General features: G+C 42.5%; 1 protein-coding gene across 1 annotated transcript in view; it reads right to left on the bottom strand.

Moving 5' to 3' along the window:
* The window catches only part of HMGCLL1 (3-hydroxy-3-methylglutaryl-CoA lyase like 1), an 87937-nt gene that overhangs the window by 14768 nt on the left and 55810 nt on the right, over positions 1-17359 (bottom strand). Inside the window, exons 7-8 of the mRNA XM_075268391.1 lie at positions 15316-15379; positions 1996-2184 (exon numbers count right to left, since the gene is read on the bottom strand). Coding sequence (XP_075124492.1) covers positions 1996-2184; positions 15316-15379 — 253 coding nt within the window. The remainder of the gene's footprint in view (positions 1-1995; positions 2185-15315; positions 15380-17359) is intronic.

Raw genomic sequence — 17359 nt, 5'->3', positions numbered from 1 at the left:
TCCCCACACACTTTATTATGCCCCATAGTGACCCCTCCAAACAGTATTATGCCCCATAGTGGTCCCTGCAAACAGTATTATTCCCCATAGTGATCCCTGAACACATTATTATGCCCCATAGTAGACACTTCACACAGTATTATTCCTCATAGTGGACCACCCATTAACAATTATTATACTGTATAATGATCGGTGAAAAACATAAAATCTCCCGAGCTCCAGCGCACTTCCTGCTGCTTTTGGCCCTCTTCAATGTTGGACCAGACGTCATGTGAGCCAGGCTGGCATCACGATGCATAATGAGTTGATGTTGATAGTAAAAGGTATAAACCAACAACAAGATATGTTCTATTAAATTTCTTATTAACCCCTTAACGCTCTGATCAGTAATAGTACGTTCTCGCAAGTAGCACGTTCTCGCTCAGCTCAGTACTATTACTGATCTGTAATGGCGCAGACACAGAAGCGGCGAGATCGGGGGTGTCCTGATGCATTTTATGTAGCCTGGGGTCTGGTTAGTGACCCCGGGCTGGTAGGACCTTTGCTTACCTGCTTGATCCAGCCGTGCTGCAGGAAGTAAATCTATGCATCTGCATAAATGAATTTCCTCTATAGTCTGCAATACACATGTATTGCAGGCTATAGTGCTGGACCAGCAATCAGAGTATTGCTGGTCCAAGTATAGTTATACAACAAATAAAAAATGTAAAAAAAAGTGTAAAAATAAATTAATAAAGTGTGTGAAATAAATAAATGAATGAATGAATAAAGCCCCAAAATTCCCTTTTTCTATATTAAATGAGTTATATAAAATTAAACCCTAAAAATTAATAAAAGCTATGCATATTTGGTATTGCCGCATCCGTAACAACCTGTACAATAAAACTAAAACATTACTTCACCTATACAGTAAATATATATAATAACATTATTGGTATCAGCACCTCTAGAAATGCCCAAAATTAATAAAATACAAAAGTATTTATTCCTTACAGTGAACACTGCAGAAGAAAAAAAATCTAAATCAAATGGTAATTTTTTTCACCATTTCACCTCCCAAAAAAACTGAATAAAATATTCCTAAAAATTGTATCAATAAAAACGACATTGTGCAGCAGAAAATGTAAAAAATAACCCTTACACATCTCCACAGGCAGAAATCTAAAAACATAATGGGTGTCAGAATATTTTTCTCAAATTTTTCTCATGTTGTTTTTTTGTTTTTTTGCAGAAACAATTAAAACAAAACTTCAACAAGTTAACCAAGCACAAATGAGGGCAGAGAGTGTGTAATGTATAGGGAATGTATAGTCAAGAGACCTCTAGCAGCTGGTCAATTTAAGGGGGTGAATCCACCCACTGGTGGGTGCAGTTGGGATATTGGGTATACCCTGTGGTGCACATATAGTGGTGAATTTGGAATAGTTAAAAGTTCCTAATGAGAGAGCGCTTCCAGATAAGCAATCTGGGAAATATTCCTAAAATAATGAGGGATTGGAGGAGGAGATTCTGGAGCCCAGCGGAGAGGAATGAGAGCCTTGGCTGCCGACAATAACTGAAGCCACAGCTGTTTGTGGGGCCTTGAGGGAAGGTAGGCCAGAGGTTCAGAGAAATACCTGTGGTGAACAAGGGGTGGATAGGTCACATACCTAGTCCACTACCTGTTGGTTCTGCACCCAGTAGGGTCTAATTTTCTCACAGTCCCACCATATGTGGAGGTACGAGCCAATGGCTTTATGGCAGCACCAACACAGGGGAGAAACATCTGGGGAATATGTGTATATCTGTGCAGGGGTTTAATACCATCTTGCAGTCAATTTGTAAGTAGCTTCTTGCATATAGACAAATTGGGAGGGGCCCATAGAATGTTTAAATGGAAAATAAATAGAAATAAAGCTTCTGCACTGCACATACAAATACAATTTTATTATAAAATATAAATATGCTATTGACATGTATGCAATGTAAATTATAAGATAAATTGTTGAACTCTACCTGTATTGCTGTAAGAATGTTGGCTAATGCTTGCCCATATGTGTCATGGCAGTGCACAGCCAGGGCATGGACTGGAATCTCTTTCATCACAGCTTCCAGCATTTTTCGGATGCTGCCTGGTGTTCCAACTCCAATAGTGTCCCCGAGTGAGATCTCATAACAACCCATACTGTAAAGCCTTTTAGATACCTGAGTATGAAAACCACAAATGATATATTGTTTTAGCAATTCCTTATAATTTAAGCATTTCCTAGTATAATTAAAGAAAGTGTCCGATTTCCTGCCACAAACCTCATTAAAAAGAGATTTTGGTTTATAATTTGATATTATACTTTGCAATTCTGTTCCTTCCCTTGTCTGCTTGGATGTTTAGATGTTGGCATGACCACATGAAATGATGTCACCACAGCAATGATAATGTTTATTGCAGAAAACTCTGATTACACCAAAGACATAGTGAGGATCTGATCACAGAACCCCAACTGATGCCTAGAAGAAGAAAGGCAATTAAATGATTAGAATATACAGCATTTATTATATACAAAGGGAAAAACAGACAATATTGCTTTAAAAAATGCTGAAAGGGATGCACTCTGTATCACGTCTTGCATGCATAGGAAATATAGAGGTATGACAGTTTTTGGTAGTAGTAGTCATTTCCACTGGTGGGGGACAGGGAAAACATCATCAGAACATTTGCACTCGGTAAATGATGAGGTAAGCATTACTTATTTCTGAGATTTTTGTGAATAAAAATGTAAATACCCACAGGATAACCCCTTTCATGTGTTGAATCCTTTGTTTGTATTGTCCTCTTCAAACCAACTGAAAGCAATATGCACTTGAGGTTTCAGTACAGAATAGAATAATAATATTTTATTAGTCTCCAAAGGGACATTTGGTATTCAACATCTCCATTTGGAACATATAAGTAGTGGTATATATACTTATTCATTTGTAATATGAATCCAGCAGGGATGCACCAAATATATAAAACTTAACTTTTAATAAAAAGATTAAAACAAGTCTTGTACAGAACCAGTTCATGAAGCAGCATAGCACTATTGCTTTCAGTGTTCCAATCACACAAACAGGCCAAATGCAAAAATTGTATATGTTACTGTTACTTTCATAAATGTGAATACTATGCATAATAAACAGTATTATACATAAAACCAATAAAGGTGGTTAATGTAATAAATATTTTAGATTTTACAGGATTAATCACATTAACGTGTTATTATGAATAATATCCAGCACCCTCCGGTTCCTATGATAAATGTCACACTTATGCAGGTTTGAACCTGTCTGTTCCGGATGTCTAGAAGGACAGAAGTGACTCCAGGAACATTCTTAGGGTCATTCTGCCGGTGGAAGCTGATGGCAAGATGTATGAGATTGGCGCTAAGAAAGGACGATTGCCTCCAAAGTATTCTAGGAACTAGTTTGCCAATTGTAAGGAGAATTTCATTTCACAAGAGGAAGTTCCAGATATAATTGTGACACTTTGTGAGTGTGTCAGGAAATCTTCAATCACAGGTGGTTAAGGTTTCAAAAGATGTAACTGCAGGGGAAAATTTCTTTCAGGAAAATGTAGCTGCAAGAAGCCGGGGTTACTGTGTAATTCCACATTGTTACGGTTCTGTCTATATATATGAAAATAATAATTTTAAACGAGACAGAACCGCTAGACTGCAAGACACTGCAGTGATGTCCACAGGCCCCCTGAGGGGCAGCCGTGTGCCTGAAAGGCTAACCGCCAGTTAACTGCACTGGCAGTGGTGTTAGTGCGGTTACAATGTGAACAGCCTGCAAACCAACTCTCACCAGTTAACTTCACTGGGAAAGCGCACCTGTGTATAGCTGCTGAGTGAAGCCAATTGAGGCCGTGCAAAGGTCATCTGCGAACTCTCTGCAGAGAGATGGACACTGGCATATGCTTCACCCTGCTACACAGTAAAGACTGCCAGAGGCTAAACGCCACTCCTGGTCAGTAATATAAAGGGCTCCATAACAGCTAGGAGCTACAATGTAAGTAGACAGTACAATAGGCTTCACAGATTCCCACTGGCAGAGCCAAGGAAGCCTAACTAGATCCCTAGACTGCTCCTGCCTTTCACTGGAACCTAGGCCTGACCTCCTGTCTCAAAGTATATAGTCAAAATGTGAGCACCAGGCAGGTGTCGGCTCACACTATATAAAGGCAAGTCCCAGCCCACAGGGGCGGTGGCCATACTTCACCAGACATGCTCGGTATGGGCAGAATGGGACTTAGCCTCTGAACGCCTCCAAAAAGTCTGAGCACACTCAGTAGGAGAAGAATGGGACTTAGCCTCTGAGCACTTCCAAAAGGTCTGAGCAAGCTCAGTAGGAGAAGAATGGGACTTAGCCTCTGAGTGCCTCCAAAAGGTCTGAGCATGCTCAGTAGGCAGAAAGCTGGACTTAGAGTCCATACAGCTCACTGCACGACGCCGAGGGCGAGGGTTGGATTGGCCCGCAGGTGGCGCCGTGCGCTGGACGGGAAACCTGCGGGACCCCACCCTAACACACATGCCATAACAGTCTGCCATGTTGTAACAAGTAGTAGGTTGTTTGTCTACAAATGTGAAGAATAAAACAGTTTGTTCATTAAATAAAACATTTTCCTTTTTATTTCACAAGCACTGATGAAAATCCTGTACTTCCTAAATATTGTAATTTATCACTTCAACCAAGAGGGTTTGGGTTGTATGTAAAATAACTGGTTACAATAATAAATTGACTACATCTCATCACATTAACCACTGCTATTGGTTATTATGTATAATCAAAGTATTTACCAAAGTAACAGTAACATATATACAAAAACAAAAACTATGAGGTTATTCAGTCAATCTTATGCACACGTAGATCATCAAAAGGAAGTCAAGTCCTTCCAGAAATTGTTAATGCTTTGTATATAACAAAATTGGATTGTCTTTCACCTTCAAAGTGGGAAGAGACAGCATATTTTTTCTTAATATTTTTCTAAAAAGGGAAAAAAAAGTATGAGGATCTTCAGATAACCCATTGCAACAAATTCCCTCCTCTGATCGGAGAGTAGTCACTTATTTCCTCTGAGGAGGGGTTTCCCTAAGGGGCAATATTTTAGGGTTAGGAAGAATTGTTCCCAAGCAAGGGAAGCAAAGTGCAGTCGGTCAAGATACAGAGCTATGTATGTTTTCAGGTGGCAAAGCAGCAGGCGTTCAAACACTTTCATAACGTGTGATGTCAGTGTGATCGGACGATGGTAGGATGGTTCTCTTTTCTCTTTTTTGACACTGGGATCAGTCATGATGTTTTACAGGCTACCAGTACATGGTGCACATACTAGTGCATCTCAATAAATTAGAATATCATCACAAAGTTCTGGACTGTTGCTCAGTGGTCAAAAGTGTTTTCAGATGAAAGTAAATTTTGCATTTCATTTGGAAATCAAGGTCCCAGAGTCTGGAGGAAGAGTGGAGAGGCCGCTGTACACAATCCAAGCTGCTTGAGGTCTAGCAGCAATCAGTAATGGTTTGGAGAGCCCTCTGTCACCTGCTGGTGTAGGTCTACTGTGTTTTATCAAGATCAAAGTCAGTGCAGCTGTCTACCAGGAAATTCTAGAGCACTTCATGCTTCCCTCTGCTGACAAGCTTTTTGGAGATGGAAATTTTCATTTCCCAATAGGACTTGGCTCCTGTCCACACTATCAAAAGTACCAAGACCTGGTTTAATAACCACAATATCACTGTGTTTGATTGGCCAGCAAACTCGCCTGACTAGAGATGAGCGAACACTAAAATGTTCGAGGTTCGAAATTCGATTCGAACAGCCGCTCACTGTTCGAGTGTTCGAATGGGTTTCGAACCCCATTATAGTCTATGGGGAACATAAACTCGTTAAGGGGGAAACCCAAATTCGTGTCTGGAGGGTCACCAAGTCCACTATGACACCCCAGGAAATGATACCAACACCCTGGAATGACACTGGGACAGCAGGGGAAGCATGTCTGGGGGCATAAAAGTCACTTTATTTCATGGAAATCCCTGTCAGTTTGCGATTTTCGCAAGCTAACTTTTCCCCATAGAAATGCATTGGCCAGTGCTGATTGGCCAGAGTACGGAACTCGACCAATCAGCGCTGGCTCTGCTGGAGGAGGCGGAGTCTAAGATCGCTCCACACCAGTCTCCATTCAGGTCCGACCTTAGACTCCGCCTCCTCCAGCAGAGCCAGCGCTGATTGGCCGAATTCCGTACTCTGGCCAATCAGCGCTGGCCAATGCATTCTATTAGCCCGATGAAGTAGAGCTGAATGTGTGTGCTAAGCACACACATTCAGCACTGCTTCATCACGCCAATACAATGCATTAGCCAGTGCTGATTGGCCAGAGTACGGAATTCGGCCAATCAGCGCTGGCCAATGCATTCTATTAGCCCGATGAAGTAGAGCTGAATGTGTGTGCTAAGCACACACATTCAGCACTGCTTCATCACGCCAATACAATGCATTAGCCAGTGCTGATTGGCCAGAGTACGGAATTCGGCCAATCAGCGCTGGCTCTGCTGGAGGAGGCGGAGTCTAAGGTCGGACCTGAATGGAGACTGGTGTGGAGCGATCTTAGACTCCGCCTCCTCCAGCAGAGCCAGCGCTGATTGGCCGAATTCCGTACTCTGGCCAATCAGCGCTGGCCAATGCATTCTATTAGCCCGATGAAGTAGAGCTGAATGTGTGTGCTAAGCACACACATTCAGCACTGCTTCATCGGGCTAATAGAATGCATTGGCCAGCGCTGATTGGCCGAATTCCGTACTCTGGCCAATCAGCACTGGCCAATGCATTCTATTAGCCCGATGAAGTAGAGCTGAATGTGTGTGCTAAGCACACACATTCAGCACTGCTTCATCACGCCAATACAATGCATTAGCCAGTGCTGATTGGCCAGAGTACGGAATTCGGCCAATCAGCGCTGGCTCTGCTGGAGGAGGCGGAGTCTAAGATCGCTCCACACCAGTCTCCATTCAGGTCCGACCTTAGACTCCGCCTCCTCCAGCAGAGCCAGCGCTGATTGGCCGAATTCCGTACTCTGGCCAATCAGCACTGGCTAATGCATTGTATTGGCGTGATGAAGCAGTGCTGAATGTGTGTGCTTAGCACACACATTCAGCTCTACTTCATCGGGCTAATAGAATGCATTGGCCAGCGCTGATTGGCCGAATTCCGTACTCTGGCCAATCAGCACTGGCTAATGCATTGTATTGGCGTGATGAAGCAGTGCTGAATGTGTGTGCTTAGCACACACATTCAGCTCTACTTCATCGGGCTAATAGAATGCATTGGCCAATCAGCGCTGGCCAATGCATTCTATTAGCGTGAACTGAGTTTGCACAGGGGTTCTAGTGCACCCTCGGCTCTGCTACATCAGATTGCTACATCTGATGTAGCAGTGCCGAGTGTGCATCAGATGTGTAGTTGAGCAAAACTGACTCAGCACTGCTAAGTCTCTGCATTCGCATAGGAATGCATTGGCCAGCCTTCGGCCAATCAGCGCTGGCTCTGCCGGAGGAGGCGGAGTCTAAGGTCGGACCTGAATGGAGACTGGTGTGGAGCGATCTTAGACTCCGCCTCCTCCAGCAGAGCCAGCGCTGATTGGTCGAGTTCCGTACTCTGGCCAATCAGCACTGGCTAATGCATTGTATTGGCGTGATGAAGCAGTGCTGAATGTGTGTGCTTAGCACACACATTCAGCTCTACTTCATCGGGCTAATAGAATGCATTGGCCAGCGCTGATTGGCCGAATTCCGTACTCTGGCCAATCAGCACTGGCTAATGCATTGTATTGGCGTGATGAAGCAGTGCTGAATGAGTGTGCTTAGCACACACATTCAGCTCTACTTCATCAGGCTAATAGAATACATTGGCCAATCAGCGCTGGCCAATGCATTCTATTAGCTTGATGAAGCAGAGTGTGCACAAGGGTTCAAGCGCACCCTCGGCTCTGATGTAGCAGAGCTGAGGGTGCACAAGGGTTCAAGTGCACCCTCGGCTCTCCTACATCAGAGCCGAGGGTGCGCTTGAACCCTTGTGCAGCCTCGGCTCTGCTACATCAGAGCCGAGGGTGCGCTTGAACCCTTGTGCACACTCTGCTTCATCAAGCTAATAGAATGCATTGGCCAGCGCTGATTGGCCGAATTCCGTACTCTGGCCAATCAGCGCTGGCCAATGCATCCCTATGGGAAAAAGTTTATCTCACAAAAATCACAATTACACACCCGATAGAGCCCCAAAAAGTTATTTTTAATAACATTCCCCCCTAAATAAAGGTTATCCCTAGCTATCCCTGCCTGTACAGCTATCCCTGTCTCTTAGTCACAAAGTTCACATTCTCATATGACCCGGATTTGAAATCCACTATTCGTCTAAAATGGAGGTCACCTGATTTCGGCAGCCAATGACTTTTTCCAATTTTTTTCAATGCCCCCGGTGTCGTAGTTCCTGTCCCACCTCCCCTGCGCTGTTATTGGTGCAAAAAAGGCGCCAGGGAAGGTGGGAGGGGAATCGAATTTTGGCGCACTTTACCACGCGGTGTTCGATTCGATTCGAACATGGCGAACACCCTGATATCCGATCGAACATGTGTTCGATAGAACACTGTTCGCTCATCTCTACGCCTGACCTTAACCCCAAAGAGAATCTATGGGGTATTATCAAGAGGAAGAGACACCAGACCCAACAATACAGATGAGCTGAAGGCTGCTTTCATACAACCTGGGCTTCCATAACACCTCTGCAGTGCCACAGGCTGATCCCTCCATGCCACATTGCTGCATTGATGCCGTCATTCATGTAAAAGGAGCCCCCACCAAGTATTGAGGGCATTTACTGGACATACTTTCATCAACATTAACAGAAAGAAACATTTGGAAAAGTTTACTCTGTTTGTAATGACTCGATATAATATACGGGTTTCACTTTTTCAATTGAATTACTAAAAAAATGTACATTTTTATCATATTCAAATTTATTGAGATGCACTAGTAAACACTAAAGCTGAATAGCTCTGTGAGGACCACACAAATTTGTTCGGTGCAGTTTTTACAGACTTTTGGCGCAACATTATCAGGCCCATCGAATTTGCCTACTCTTACATTCTCTAGTCCACTTTTCATGTCCTCAGAATTAATGAGTCAGGGGCCAGCATTCAGTTCCACAGGTGGTTGGTCTTCCCCAATGGTTGCGTTGTCATACCATGCATCAGTAAAGCCTGTTAAGCAGATAAACATACTCTTTGTCCCCTCTTTCAGGGCAGACTTGTTGGTTTATCCCCGTGATGGTTTACAGACTTAACCACCCCTCTTTCATTTTGTTCCTAGCTACCATACTCTACTTTCCATCTGAATTCTACTTTACATTCTTTTAGCTTGATGCTTAAGTCTTTCGGCATCACCTCGGTGTTGGCCATCACCTCGATGTTGAGAGATTCATCGCTAGTGATACAGTCCGGACTAGTTGGTGATGAGGGAGATGCAAAAAGGCAAATTGTGCCCATGTTGGTGTGGCCTATTTTGGACTCAGCACAGGCAAATGTCTAATAGGTACCTACTGGAAGTGGTGCTTTTCGGAGTGGTGTTGGCCCAGTACATGTTTTGTGTGGCAGAAACAGTTTTTATTATGGTACTCAACTGATTGAGCAAGAGATTGTGGACCCCCTGTGACAGCATGAACAACATTCACAGGGTGCGTCGTAGGCATCATCAGTTTAATCCTGAGCCACTCAGGTGACAGCGGTGATCAGGTCCCTTTCTGTGTGCAGAGGAGACAGTTGAAGTTCTGTTCTATCATTGGCAGCAAATTGACATAGGTCATAGGTGTCATAGGTGCACTTTTAAGCCTCTGAGGTGGCAGCGGCAGCTTAGTGCTTGCCATCCATAGGTGGTTTACCCCTATCTCCCTCATGTAAAGAAACATGGAGGGGTTAATCACCTGGTCTTGGCATAGTAATGGACAGTTATTTGGAGCATGTAGTCTGCCCAACCCCCCTGTAGTGAGGTACTCGCTGTCGGCATTCCGAGATTGTGGGTCAATGGTGGAGGTGGTGCAACAAGTGGTTCCGCAACTAGTGGTAGGAATGACACAGCGGCAGTGGATGTCCTCCCTCTGAGGTCCCTGTCTTGGAGCTGCTGTATCTATGCTGCGGATCGATGGCAAATACTCCATAGTGACAGTGTTCAGCCACCCCACAGGTCACTTGCATCCAACTGTTCCCTGCACATCTGCAATTGGAGAGGATATAGAGCATCAGGGTCAGTTTCTTCAGCACTGTGGATAGTATGGTGGAATCAACACCATTGGTGATACCTCGAAATGCAGAGCATTCAGAGATAGTGCCGAGGAAAGGTACATACTATGGAATCAGGGACAGTAGTTATGAAAGTGGTAATGGTGCTCTTAGGCCTCTGGCTAAGAGAACACACAAGTGAAGCTGGTTAGGCCTCAAGGCCTATGTCTGATAAGTAGACAACTGCTATTCTCAGGGCAAGCAGTACTTTTGGTGGTAGGCCTCCAGAGTTGGTGGTGGAGGATAGGCTTCAAGCCTAGTAGTCACTTTCCTCTCGGTGACACAAAAGGCTCAGCGATAGCCTGTTGCAAACCTACTCAGCAAAGGAACATCAGGCAACAAAGACAAAAGACATAACTTGTAGGGGGGGGAAACACTCAAACAAAGACACAAAGAGAAATATGAGCTGAGGAGTGTGCAGCTTTTCATCTGGTGCAGTAGGACTCCGCAGAAGGGGCGGATGTCATCAAAAGACCATAGTGTAGTCGAGTGTCCGTTGTACCTAGCAGGTAAGGCAAAAGGGAAACCTCAGCAGTAGGGAATTTGATGATCTCTCAGAAGTTGAAGTAGTGGATAAAGGTATTTCTGTTTCTGCAGACTGACCGAGGAAAGGTCCTGGTAAAACTGAATTGTAGCCCGTCAAAGCTTTCAGAGGAGGCAAGGCAGGACCTGGGGCAGTGGGACCCAAGTAGGTGGTGGAGACCCCACAGGAGTCATGCAGGGAGCTGGTGGACTGACCTGTAAAGACACCTGAGGGATCATTGCATCCCAAGGCATGCAAGCTGAGGCACAGTGGGACAGCACCATGAGGGGCACCAAGGCCTGATTTAGAAGTCTGGAGGTCTTGCACAGTAGCCTGCTTTGGCAGAGGAAGTTCAGCGTCCGAAGAAGTGGTGGACCAAGATGGCCACCGCCACGTGGAGTTCTGAAGCTGCTAGAAGCAGGTAAGTAGCCAGAGTCTTCTGGGAAATCCAGTCTTGGGGAGGTTTTTCTGGGTAGTTTTTTTTGCCCATGGAGGAGACAATTGCCTGCTGTGGTCCATTATTACAGGCAGGGCAGGAGCTCTCAGAGAAGCATTTTACTGCATCAGTGACTTAGGCCACGCCCACAACCTAGATATTTTCCTAGCAATGTAGATATAAATAAACTAGATATCTAGATATACTCTTGAAAACCTATTACTTCAAATAAGAACTGTATGTACAGCTCCTATCTAGGCATATTGGCTGCTGTTGTGGGCTTTGTTCCCAACATACACCATTCAAGTCAAGTGTACATACGTTAAAAGTTTTACAAATCATTGGATGAAGCCAACTGAATAAATCCTTATAAAAGTTTTTTTAATCTAAAATGATTGCAGATAAAGATAGTCCATGAAAAATTTGTCGCTTGCATTCCTCATCAGTAAAGTTCAACAATGAAATCGCATCAGAATGTCCATAAATTAAAAATTAAATAAATGAAATGTCCATAAATTAAATTAATCCATGTTGTGCAGTAGTTCATCTATGTTAATTGTAGCAGTGGTAGTCTATGGTAATGTACCATTACTTAGTAATTCAGTAGTATTGATCTCATTTTATAGATAACATTATGTGTTAAGGTCCATTCACACGATGTAACGCGGCGTTGATTCTTTTTTTTTTTTCTTTTTTTTTTTATGTAGATTGTGAGCCCTACATAGAGCTCACAATGTACATTTTCCCTATCAGTATGTCTTTGGAATATGGGATGGAAATCCATGCAAACACAGGGAGAACATACAAACTCCTTGCAGATGGTTGTTTGCCCTTGGCGGGATTCGAACACCAGGACCCCAGTGCTGCAAGGCTGCAGTGCTAACCACTGAGCCACCGTGTGGCCCCCACGTGGCGTTGATTCTGACACATAAACTCGTGTCAGAATCAGCGCTGCAAAAGAGAATCAATGGGAGGGTTTTTAACCTATTGATTTCAATGTGTTACATGCTCAACGGAACCCATTGAAGTCAATGGAATTCTGTTTTGCAGCACTGACTCTGACATGAGTTTACGTGTCAGAATCAACGCTGTGTTACATTGTGTGAACGGACCCTTAGAGTTATTGTGTATTTATCCCTACTCTCCTCTATAATGAGATAGACCCATGTAAGTTTGGGCCACATAAGAGAGACAGGGGTATTTTTAAATTTGTTTTATGAAAACTCTTTTGCCACAAAGTTAAATGCATTGCAGGATTCTCTTATGTGTTTTTTTTTTTTTTTTTATCACTGTTAAATATTATATATTTACAATATTCTCTAGCAGACATGGGGTTAACACTCTACTGACATCATAGTCTTATATTCTGGGAACATGGGTGCGGTTAGAGTACACCATTTTAGAAATCTCCTTACATAGCAGCAAGATGGAAGGTAACACCCCCTCTCATGAATATAAATGAGTAAGAAATACACATGTCTGGGTCTGTCTTTGGGAAGACCAGGGGAAGACCAGGAGGTCTGTCTTTGGGAAGACCAGGAGGTCTGTCTTTGGAAGACCAGGGTGGGTGGTCCAGGCAGATGGACATCCATGGACGTCGTAACCAGCCCAAGTCCACCAACCAGATGACAAGCATGAACCAAGCTGTAACTATAAGATATCCAGATGATTTAACTTCTCTGAAGATGTAAGCTATTGACAACTGACTGATATTTGTGTTATTTGGACATTTTCCCTGTTCCTGTGTTTCCCTTCAAGATATTAATAAAACCTTACATTGATTTATAACAAGCTGACTTCTTCATATCGTGGATAAGGCCTACAGCACGTGACACAAGTCTATCCCACAATTTCAAGGATATTTAACAGTGGACACAAGTCTCACCGGCAAATACAAGATATTTAACAATCACTAAGGTACGTAACCGTATTAATAGGTGTTAGGGCATGCTCCCATGCGGTAGATTTGATCCAGATGACTGCATAAGGGGGCATTCACACTACCGTCGGTGTCCGACATGTAGTGTCCGCTCCTAGTGTCCGCTCCTAGTGTCCTGCATGCAGGGTTCCTCTGTCCGCTTGAGAAGTCGGACATCTTCTCTTGCGGACAGGGAAGGACGGGCACGGAGTGCAAAAGAACGCACCCGATGCCCATTCAAGTGAATGACAGGTGTCACGGACACATCTAGTGTCCGCTCCTAGTGTCCGTGACAGATTTTGAGCGGACACTAGGAGCAGACACTACATGTCGGACACCGACGGTAGTGTGAACGCTCCCTAAGAGGTTTTTTTTGCAGAAGGTGCAGTGATTTCCACAAGTTCCATTCTAGTGAATGGGACAAAAACAGAAATCTCTGCTACTCTGACATTTGTGAACATACCCTTATTTATGGTCATGTCAGAGAACCTCAAACATTCTGTACATAAATCTTTAAGTTTAACACCAACTTTTAACGTTCTAAACGCATACAAAAGCTTTCTACTGAAATAGAATAAATAGCTGTACCATAAAGTATATTTTTAGAATCAAAGCAATCTACAGACTATATTCTATTTTTTTTTTTTTTTTTTTTAATGATTTATGATAAATCACTAAACTGGCTGCTGATCAACAGAGTTAAGCAGGGACAGTACTTTGAGGAACTAAGGGTGGGTTCACAACAGCGTCCCGGTCTCCGCTTTAGGCAATACGGCGGGTTTCTGTCTTCTACCTGAGAAATTGGACAGGAGACAGAAACCCAGCAGTCAGTTTTCAAACCCATTCACTTGAATAGGTTTACAAAGTCATCGCCCATGAGCGTTTTCTGTCTCTTCGTGGCAAAACCGTTTTTTTAACTGGACACAATGTCGGACATGCAGGACTTTGTGTCCGATGAAAAAAAATGGTTTCGCTGCAGAGAGGCAGAAGAAGCTCAGGGGCGGACACTTTGCAAACCCATTCAAGTGAATGTGTTTGAAAAGTGACTGCTGGGCTTCCGTCCCCTGCCCAGTTTCTCAGGGCGGAAGATGGAACCCCGAAAGCGGAGATCGGGCGCAGGTGTGAACCCACCCTCAAGAGGAATCAGAGTTCTGCATCTCTGGGCATTAGAAAAAGATTAGACATTAGAAAAACATGATTTGTTTCATTTTTTCAAAATCTGGATCTCTCTTAGGCCTGGTTCGCATCTGCATTCGGTATTCCGTTCAGGGAGTCCATTTGGGGACCCCCTGAATGAAATAACAAACACAGATGTGAACCAGGCCTGATTAATATATGGGCTATATCAAGAAATGTGATTAAGCCCTATTGAAAGCATACCTCCAATTACAAAACAACTTGTGTATACAAGAAATTTTGTAATGTCTTATTGCAAAAATATGTTTCATTCTCATTTTTTTTAAAGCTTTTTAAGGTTTTTTTTTTTTTTTGCATATTTGTATATAGAGAAAAAGAGGAATAGGCTGCTGGAAAAGACATACAAATTACTGCAGCTGCTACACATCAAGCAGGTCTTCAACATATAGGTCTATAAGTGCAAAGAATATGGCAATAAATCAATTAAAAGCCTCATCTTATTTACCTTTACTATTCATTTATGGAAAGGTGTTTTATAATTGGAGGTACACTTTAAGTGAAAGGGGCTGAGTCATAATACAAGGCAAAATCCATGAGCACAATTGGTTTAGTTTTTGGAAAAACAAAAGAAACTGCAATAACCCACAGTGCTTTGTAGAATTTATCACTCATATCAGTCATTGCCCCCAATTCAGCTCTATGTTCCCTATCTCAAACATAGAGACTAGGGCAATATTTCATATAATATAATTTTTTAGGAACTAATTAACTTTTCTGTACAGTATGTAGATGGAGTACAAGTGGAAATTGTAGTGTAGAACACACAAAAACACAGGGAGAACCTATAAACTCTGTATATGAGATCTGTAGTGAGACAAAAACTCAAGTCTCTAATTCTGCAAGACAACACTGTTAACCATATTAACTGTTGTAAAATAAAAATTTTGTATTACAGATCTTTATCTTACCTCAGCTACTTTATGAGGCTCAATATTTCCTTCATAAGGGCAGCCTATTACACAAGACACATAGCTGTAAAACAAACATTTGTTTTAGATTTTTAAGATACAGGTACAGTATAACAAAAGTTTTCTTGTCACAATTAATAGCAATAATTATTTGTTTACAGACTAGAATTTCTTATTAATCCAATTTAATACAATATCGCAAATGCTAAAAAGTATTCTTGAAAGGCTACAAATCACACCATAAAACTGGGTGACTGCATATGAGGTTCTTGGTGCACCATTTAATCAAATTGTTAGACGCCGTCTGCCAGGGATAAGGCGACCTCTTCAGATGGGACGTTAGTGTTGACTATGTTTATTTGTTGCATTCTGCACATAGGGATGTGAATGACGCACATTTAATCATTTAGGCTGGTTGCAGGCGACCGTGGCTGTATTTCACGGATAACACATTGACCCATTCATTTCTACGAATTACATGGTCACGTGTGCAGGCCGACAGTCCGGAAATATAAAACAGGTCCTATTCTTGTCCTATTTTGCGGCTCTTGCTTCCATGGCTCCCATTCATTTAATGAAAGGAGCCACAGAGGCATGGCCGGCACACAGGGGACATCTGCGTGTTCCCGTGTGCCACCCGTGCCTTTAATTCACAGCCGGCTGTTTTAAATTAGAGCTGAGTATACCGTACAATTTCCCTTAAATTAATTTGGAGGCCTAGTCCAGAGAACAGTGAGTCTTTGCATTGTAGGGTCCCATTTTAAGAGGTTGCCTTGTTGCTAGCAGATGGGCTCTCACATGGACAGAGCAGTAATTTACTAAGGCCCGGTTCACATCTACGTTCGGGTTTCCATTCGGTGAGTCAACTTTGGGACCCCCAAACGGAAGCCTATATGCATTAAAAAGCGGTTACTTAAGGAAACCACATGGACCCCATAGATTATAATGTGGTCTGTGTGGTTTGCACTTGGTTTCCGCACGAATCATGCAGAGAGAAAAGTTCTGCTTGCAGGTTTCCTTAAGTAACCACTTTTTAATGCATTTACCGCTTATAGCCTATGGGGTGCGCAGGTTTTCCAGGTAACTGCTTTTTAATGCATATAGGTTTCTTTTTTGGGGGGGTTCCCAAGTGTACTCTCCAAATGGAAACATGAACGCAGATGTGAATAGGGCCTAAGAACTTTTACAGAGTGCTGCTGCAACTGTTTATATCTGAATGTTGCAATATCAGCCTGAAAACTAACAATGGTAACAAAAGATAACAACTACAACTGGAAACATTTTCATGTTTGTCTGTATAAAGAATGGATTGTATGTACAGCTTTTTAGTTAAAAGCTATCATAGACTAGCAATTTATTGTTGCGTATAAGTAATACATGGAACACAGGTTTATTTTGCAAATATTGTAAAATCTATTTGCTAAATCCCTAGTCCTTTCATTGTGTTATGCTATAAATCCTATTATAATCCTGTAACTGCTAATCATATTAATGTCTTATAGTAAGCACTAATTCTAAAAATGAGGAAAGCATTAACACAATGGCAAATAGTTCATTCCTCTAAAGCACACTGAATCATTAGCATATAATGTAGATCTAACTAGAAAACAGGAAATAGTTTTGTCAATTTATAGAGTACATAGAAAGTAATATAGATTATAGAATATTCTTATGCATCTTTTTAAATTGAACTACTTATCTATATTCAGTGATATTAGTAGCAAAATTGCTTTTCTGGGACAAGATGACATGTTAGAAAAACGACCATAATTCATTAAGTCTGACATCTCATTATTCATTATTCATCTCAGGTATCATTTTGCAAAGACCTGATGGGAAGAAGGAAGAAAACTCAGGATTATATTAATGTATATTCATTACAAATACACTATTAGTACCCATTCCTGACAGTACTGGTCTATGGACGAGTACTATCAGGAGTACTGAGGATGGGGGGGGGGGCATTCCTCACCTTCTCAGCATCATGGCTGGGTGGTAAGGAACGCCCCCTCATAGTATAGCGCTATGGACAGTACTATCAGGA

This window comes from Leptodactylus fuscus, chromosome 3 (assembly GCF_031893055.1).
Source record: "Leptodactylus fuscus isolate aLepFus1 chromosome 3, aLepFus1.hap2, whole genome shotgun sequence".
NCBI classification, from domain to species: domain Eukaryota; kingdom Metazoa; phylum Chordata; class Amphibia; order Anura; family Leptodactylidae; genus Leptodactylus; species Leptodactylus fuscus.
Note: the sequence above shows the minus strand (reverse complement) of the source record. Positions and strands in the feature narration are given on the sequence as shown.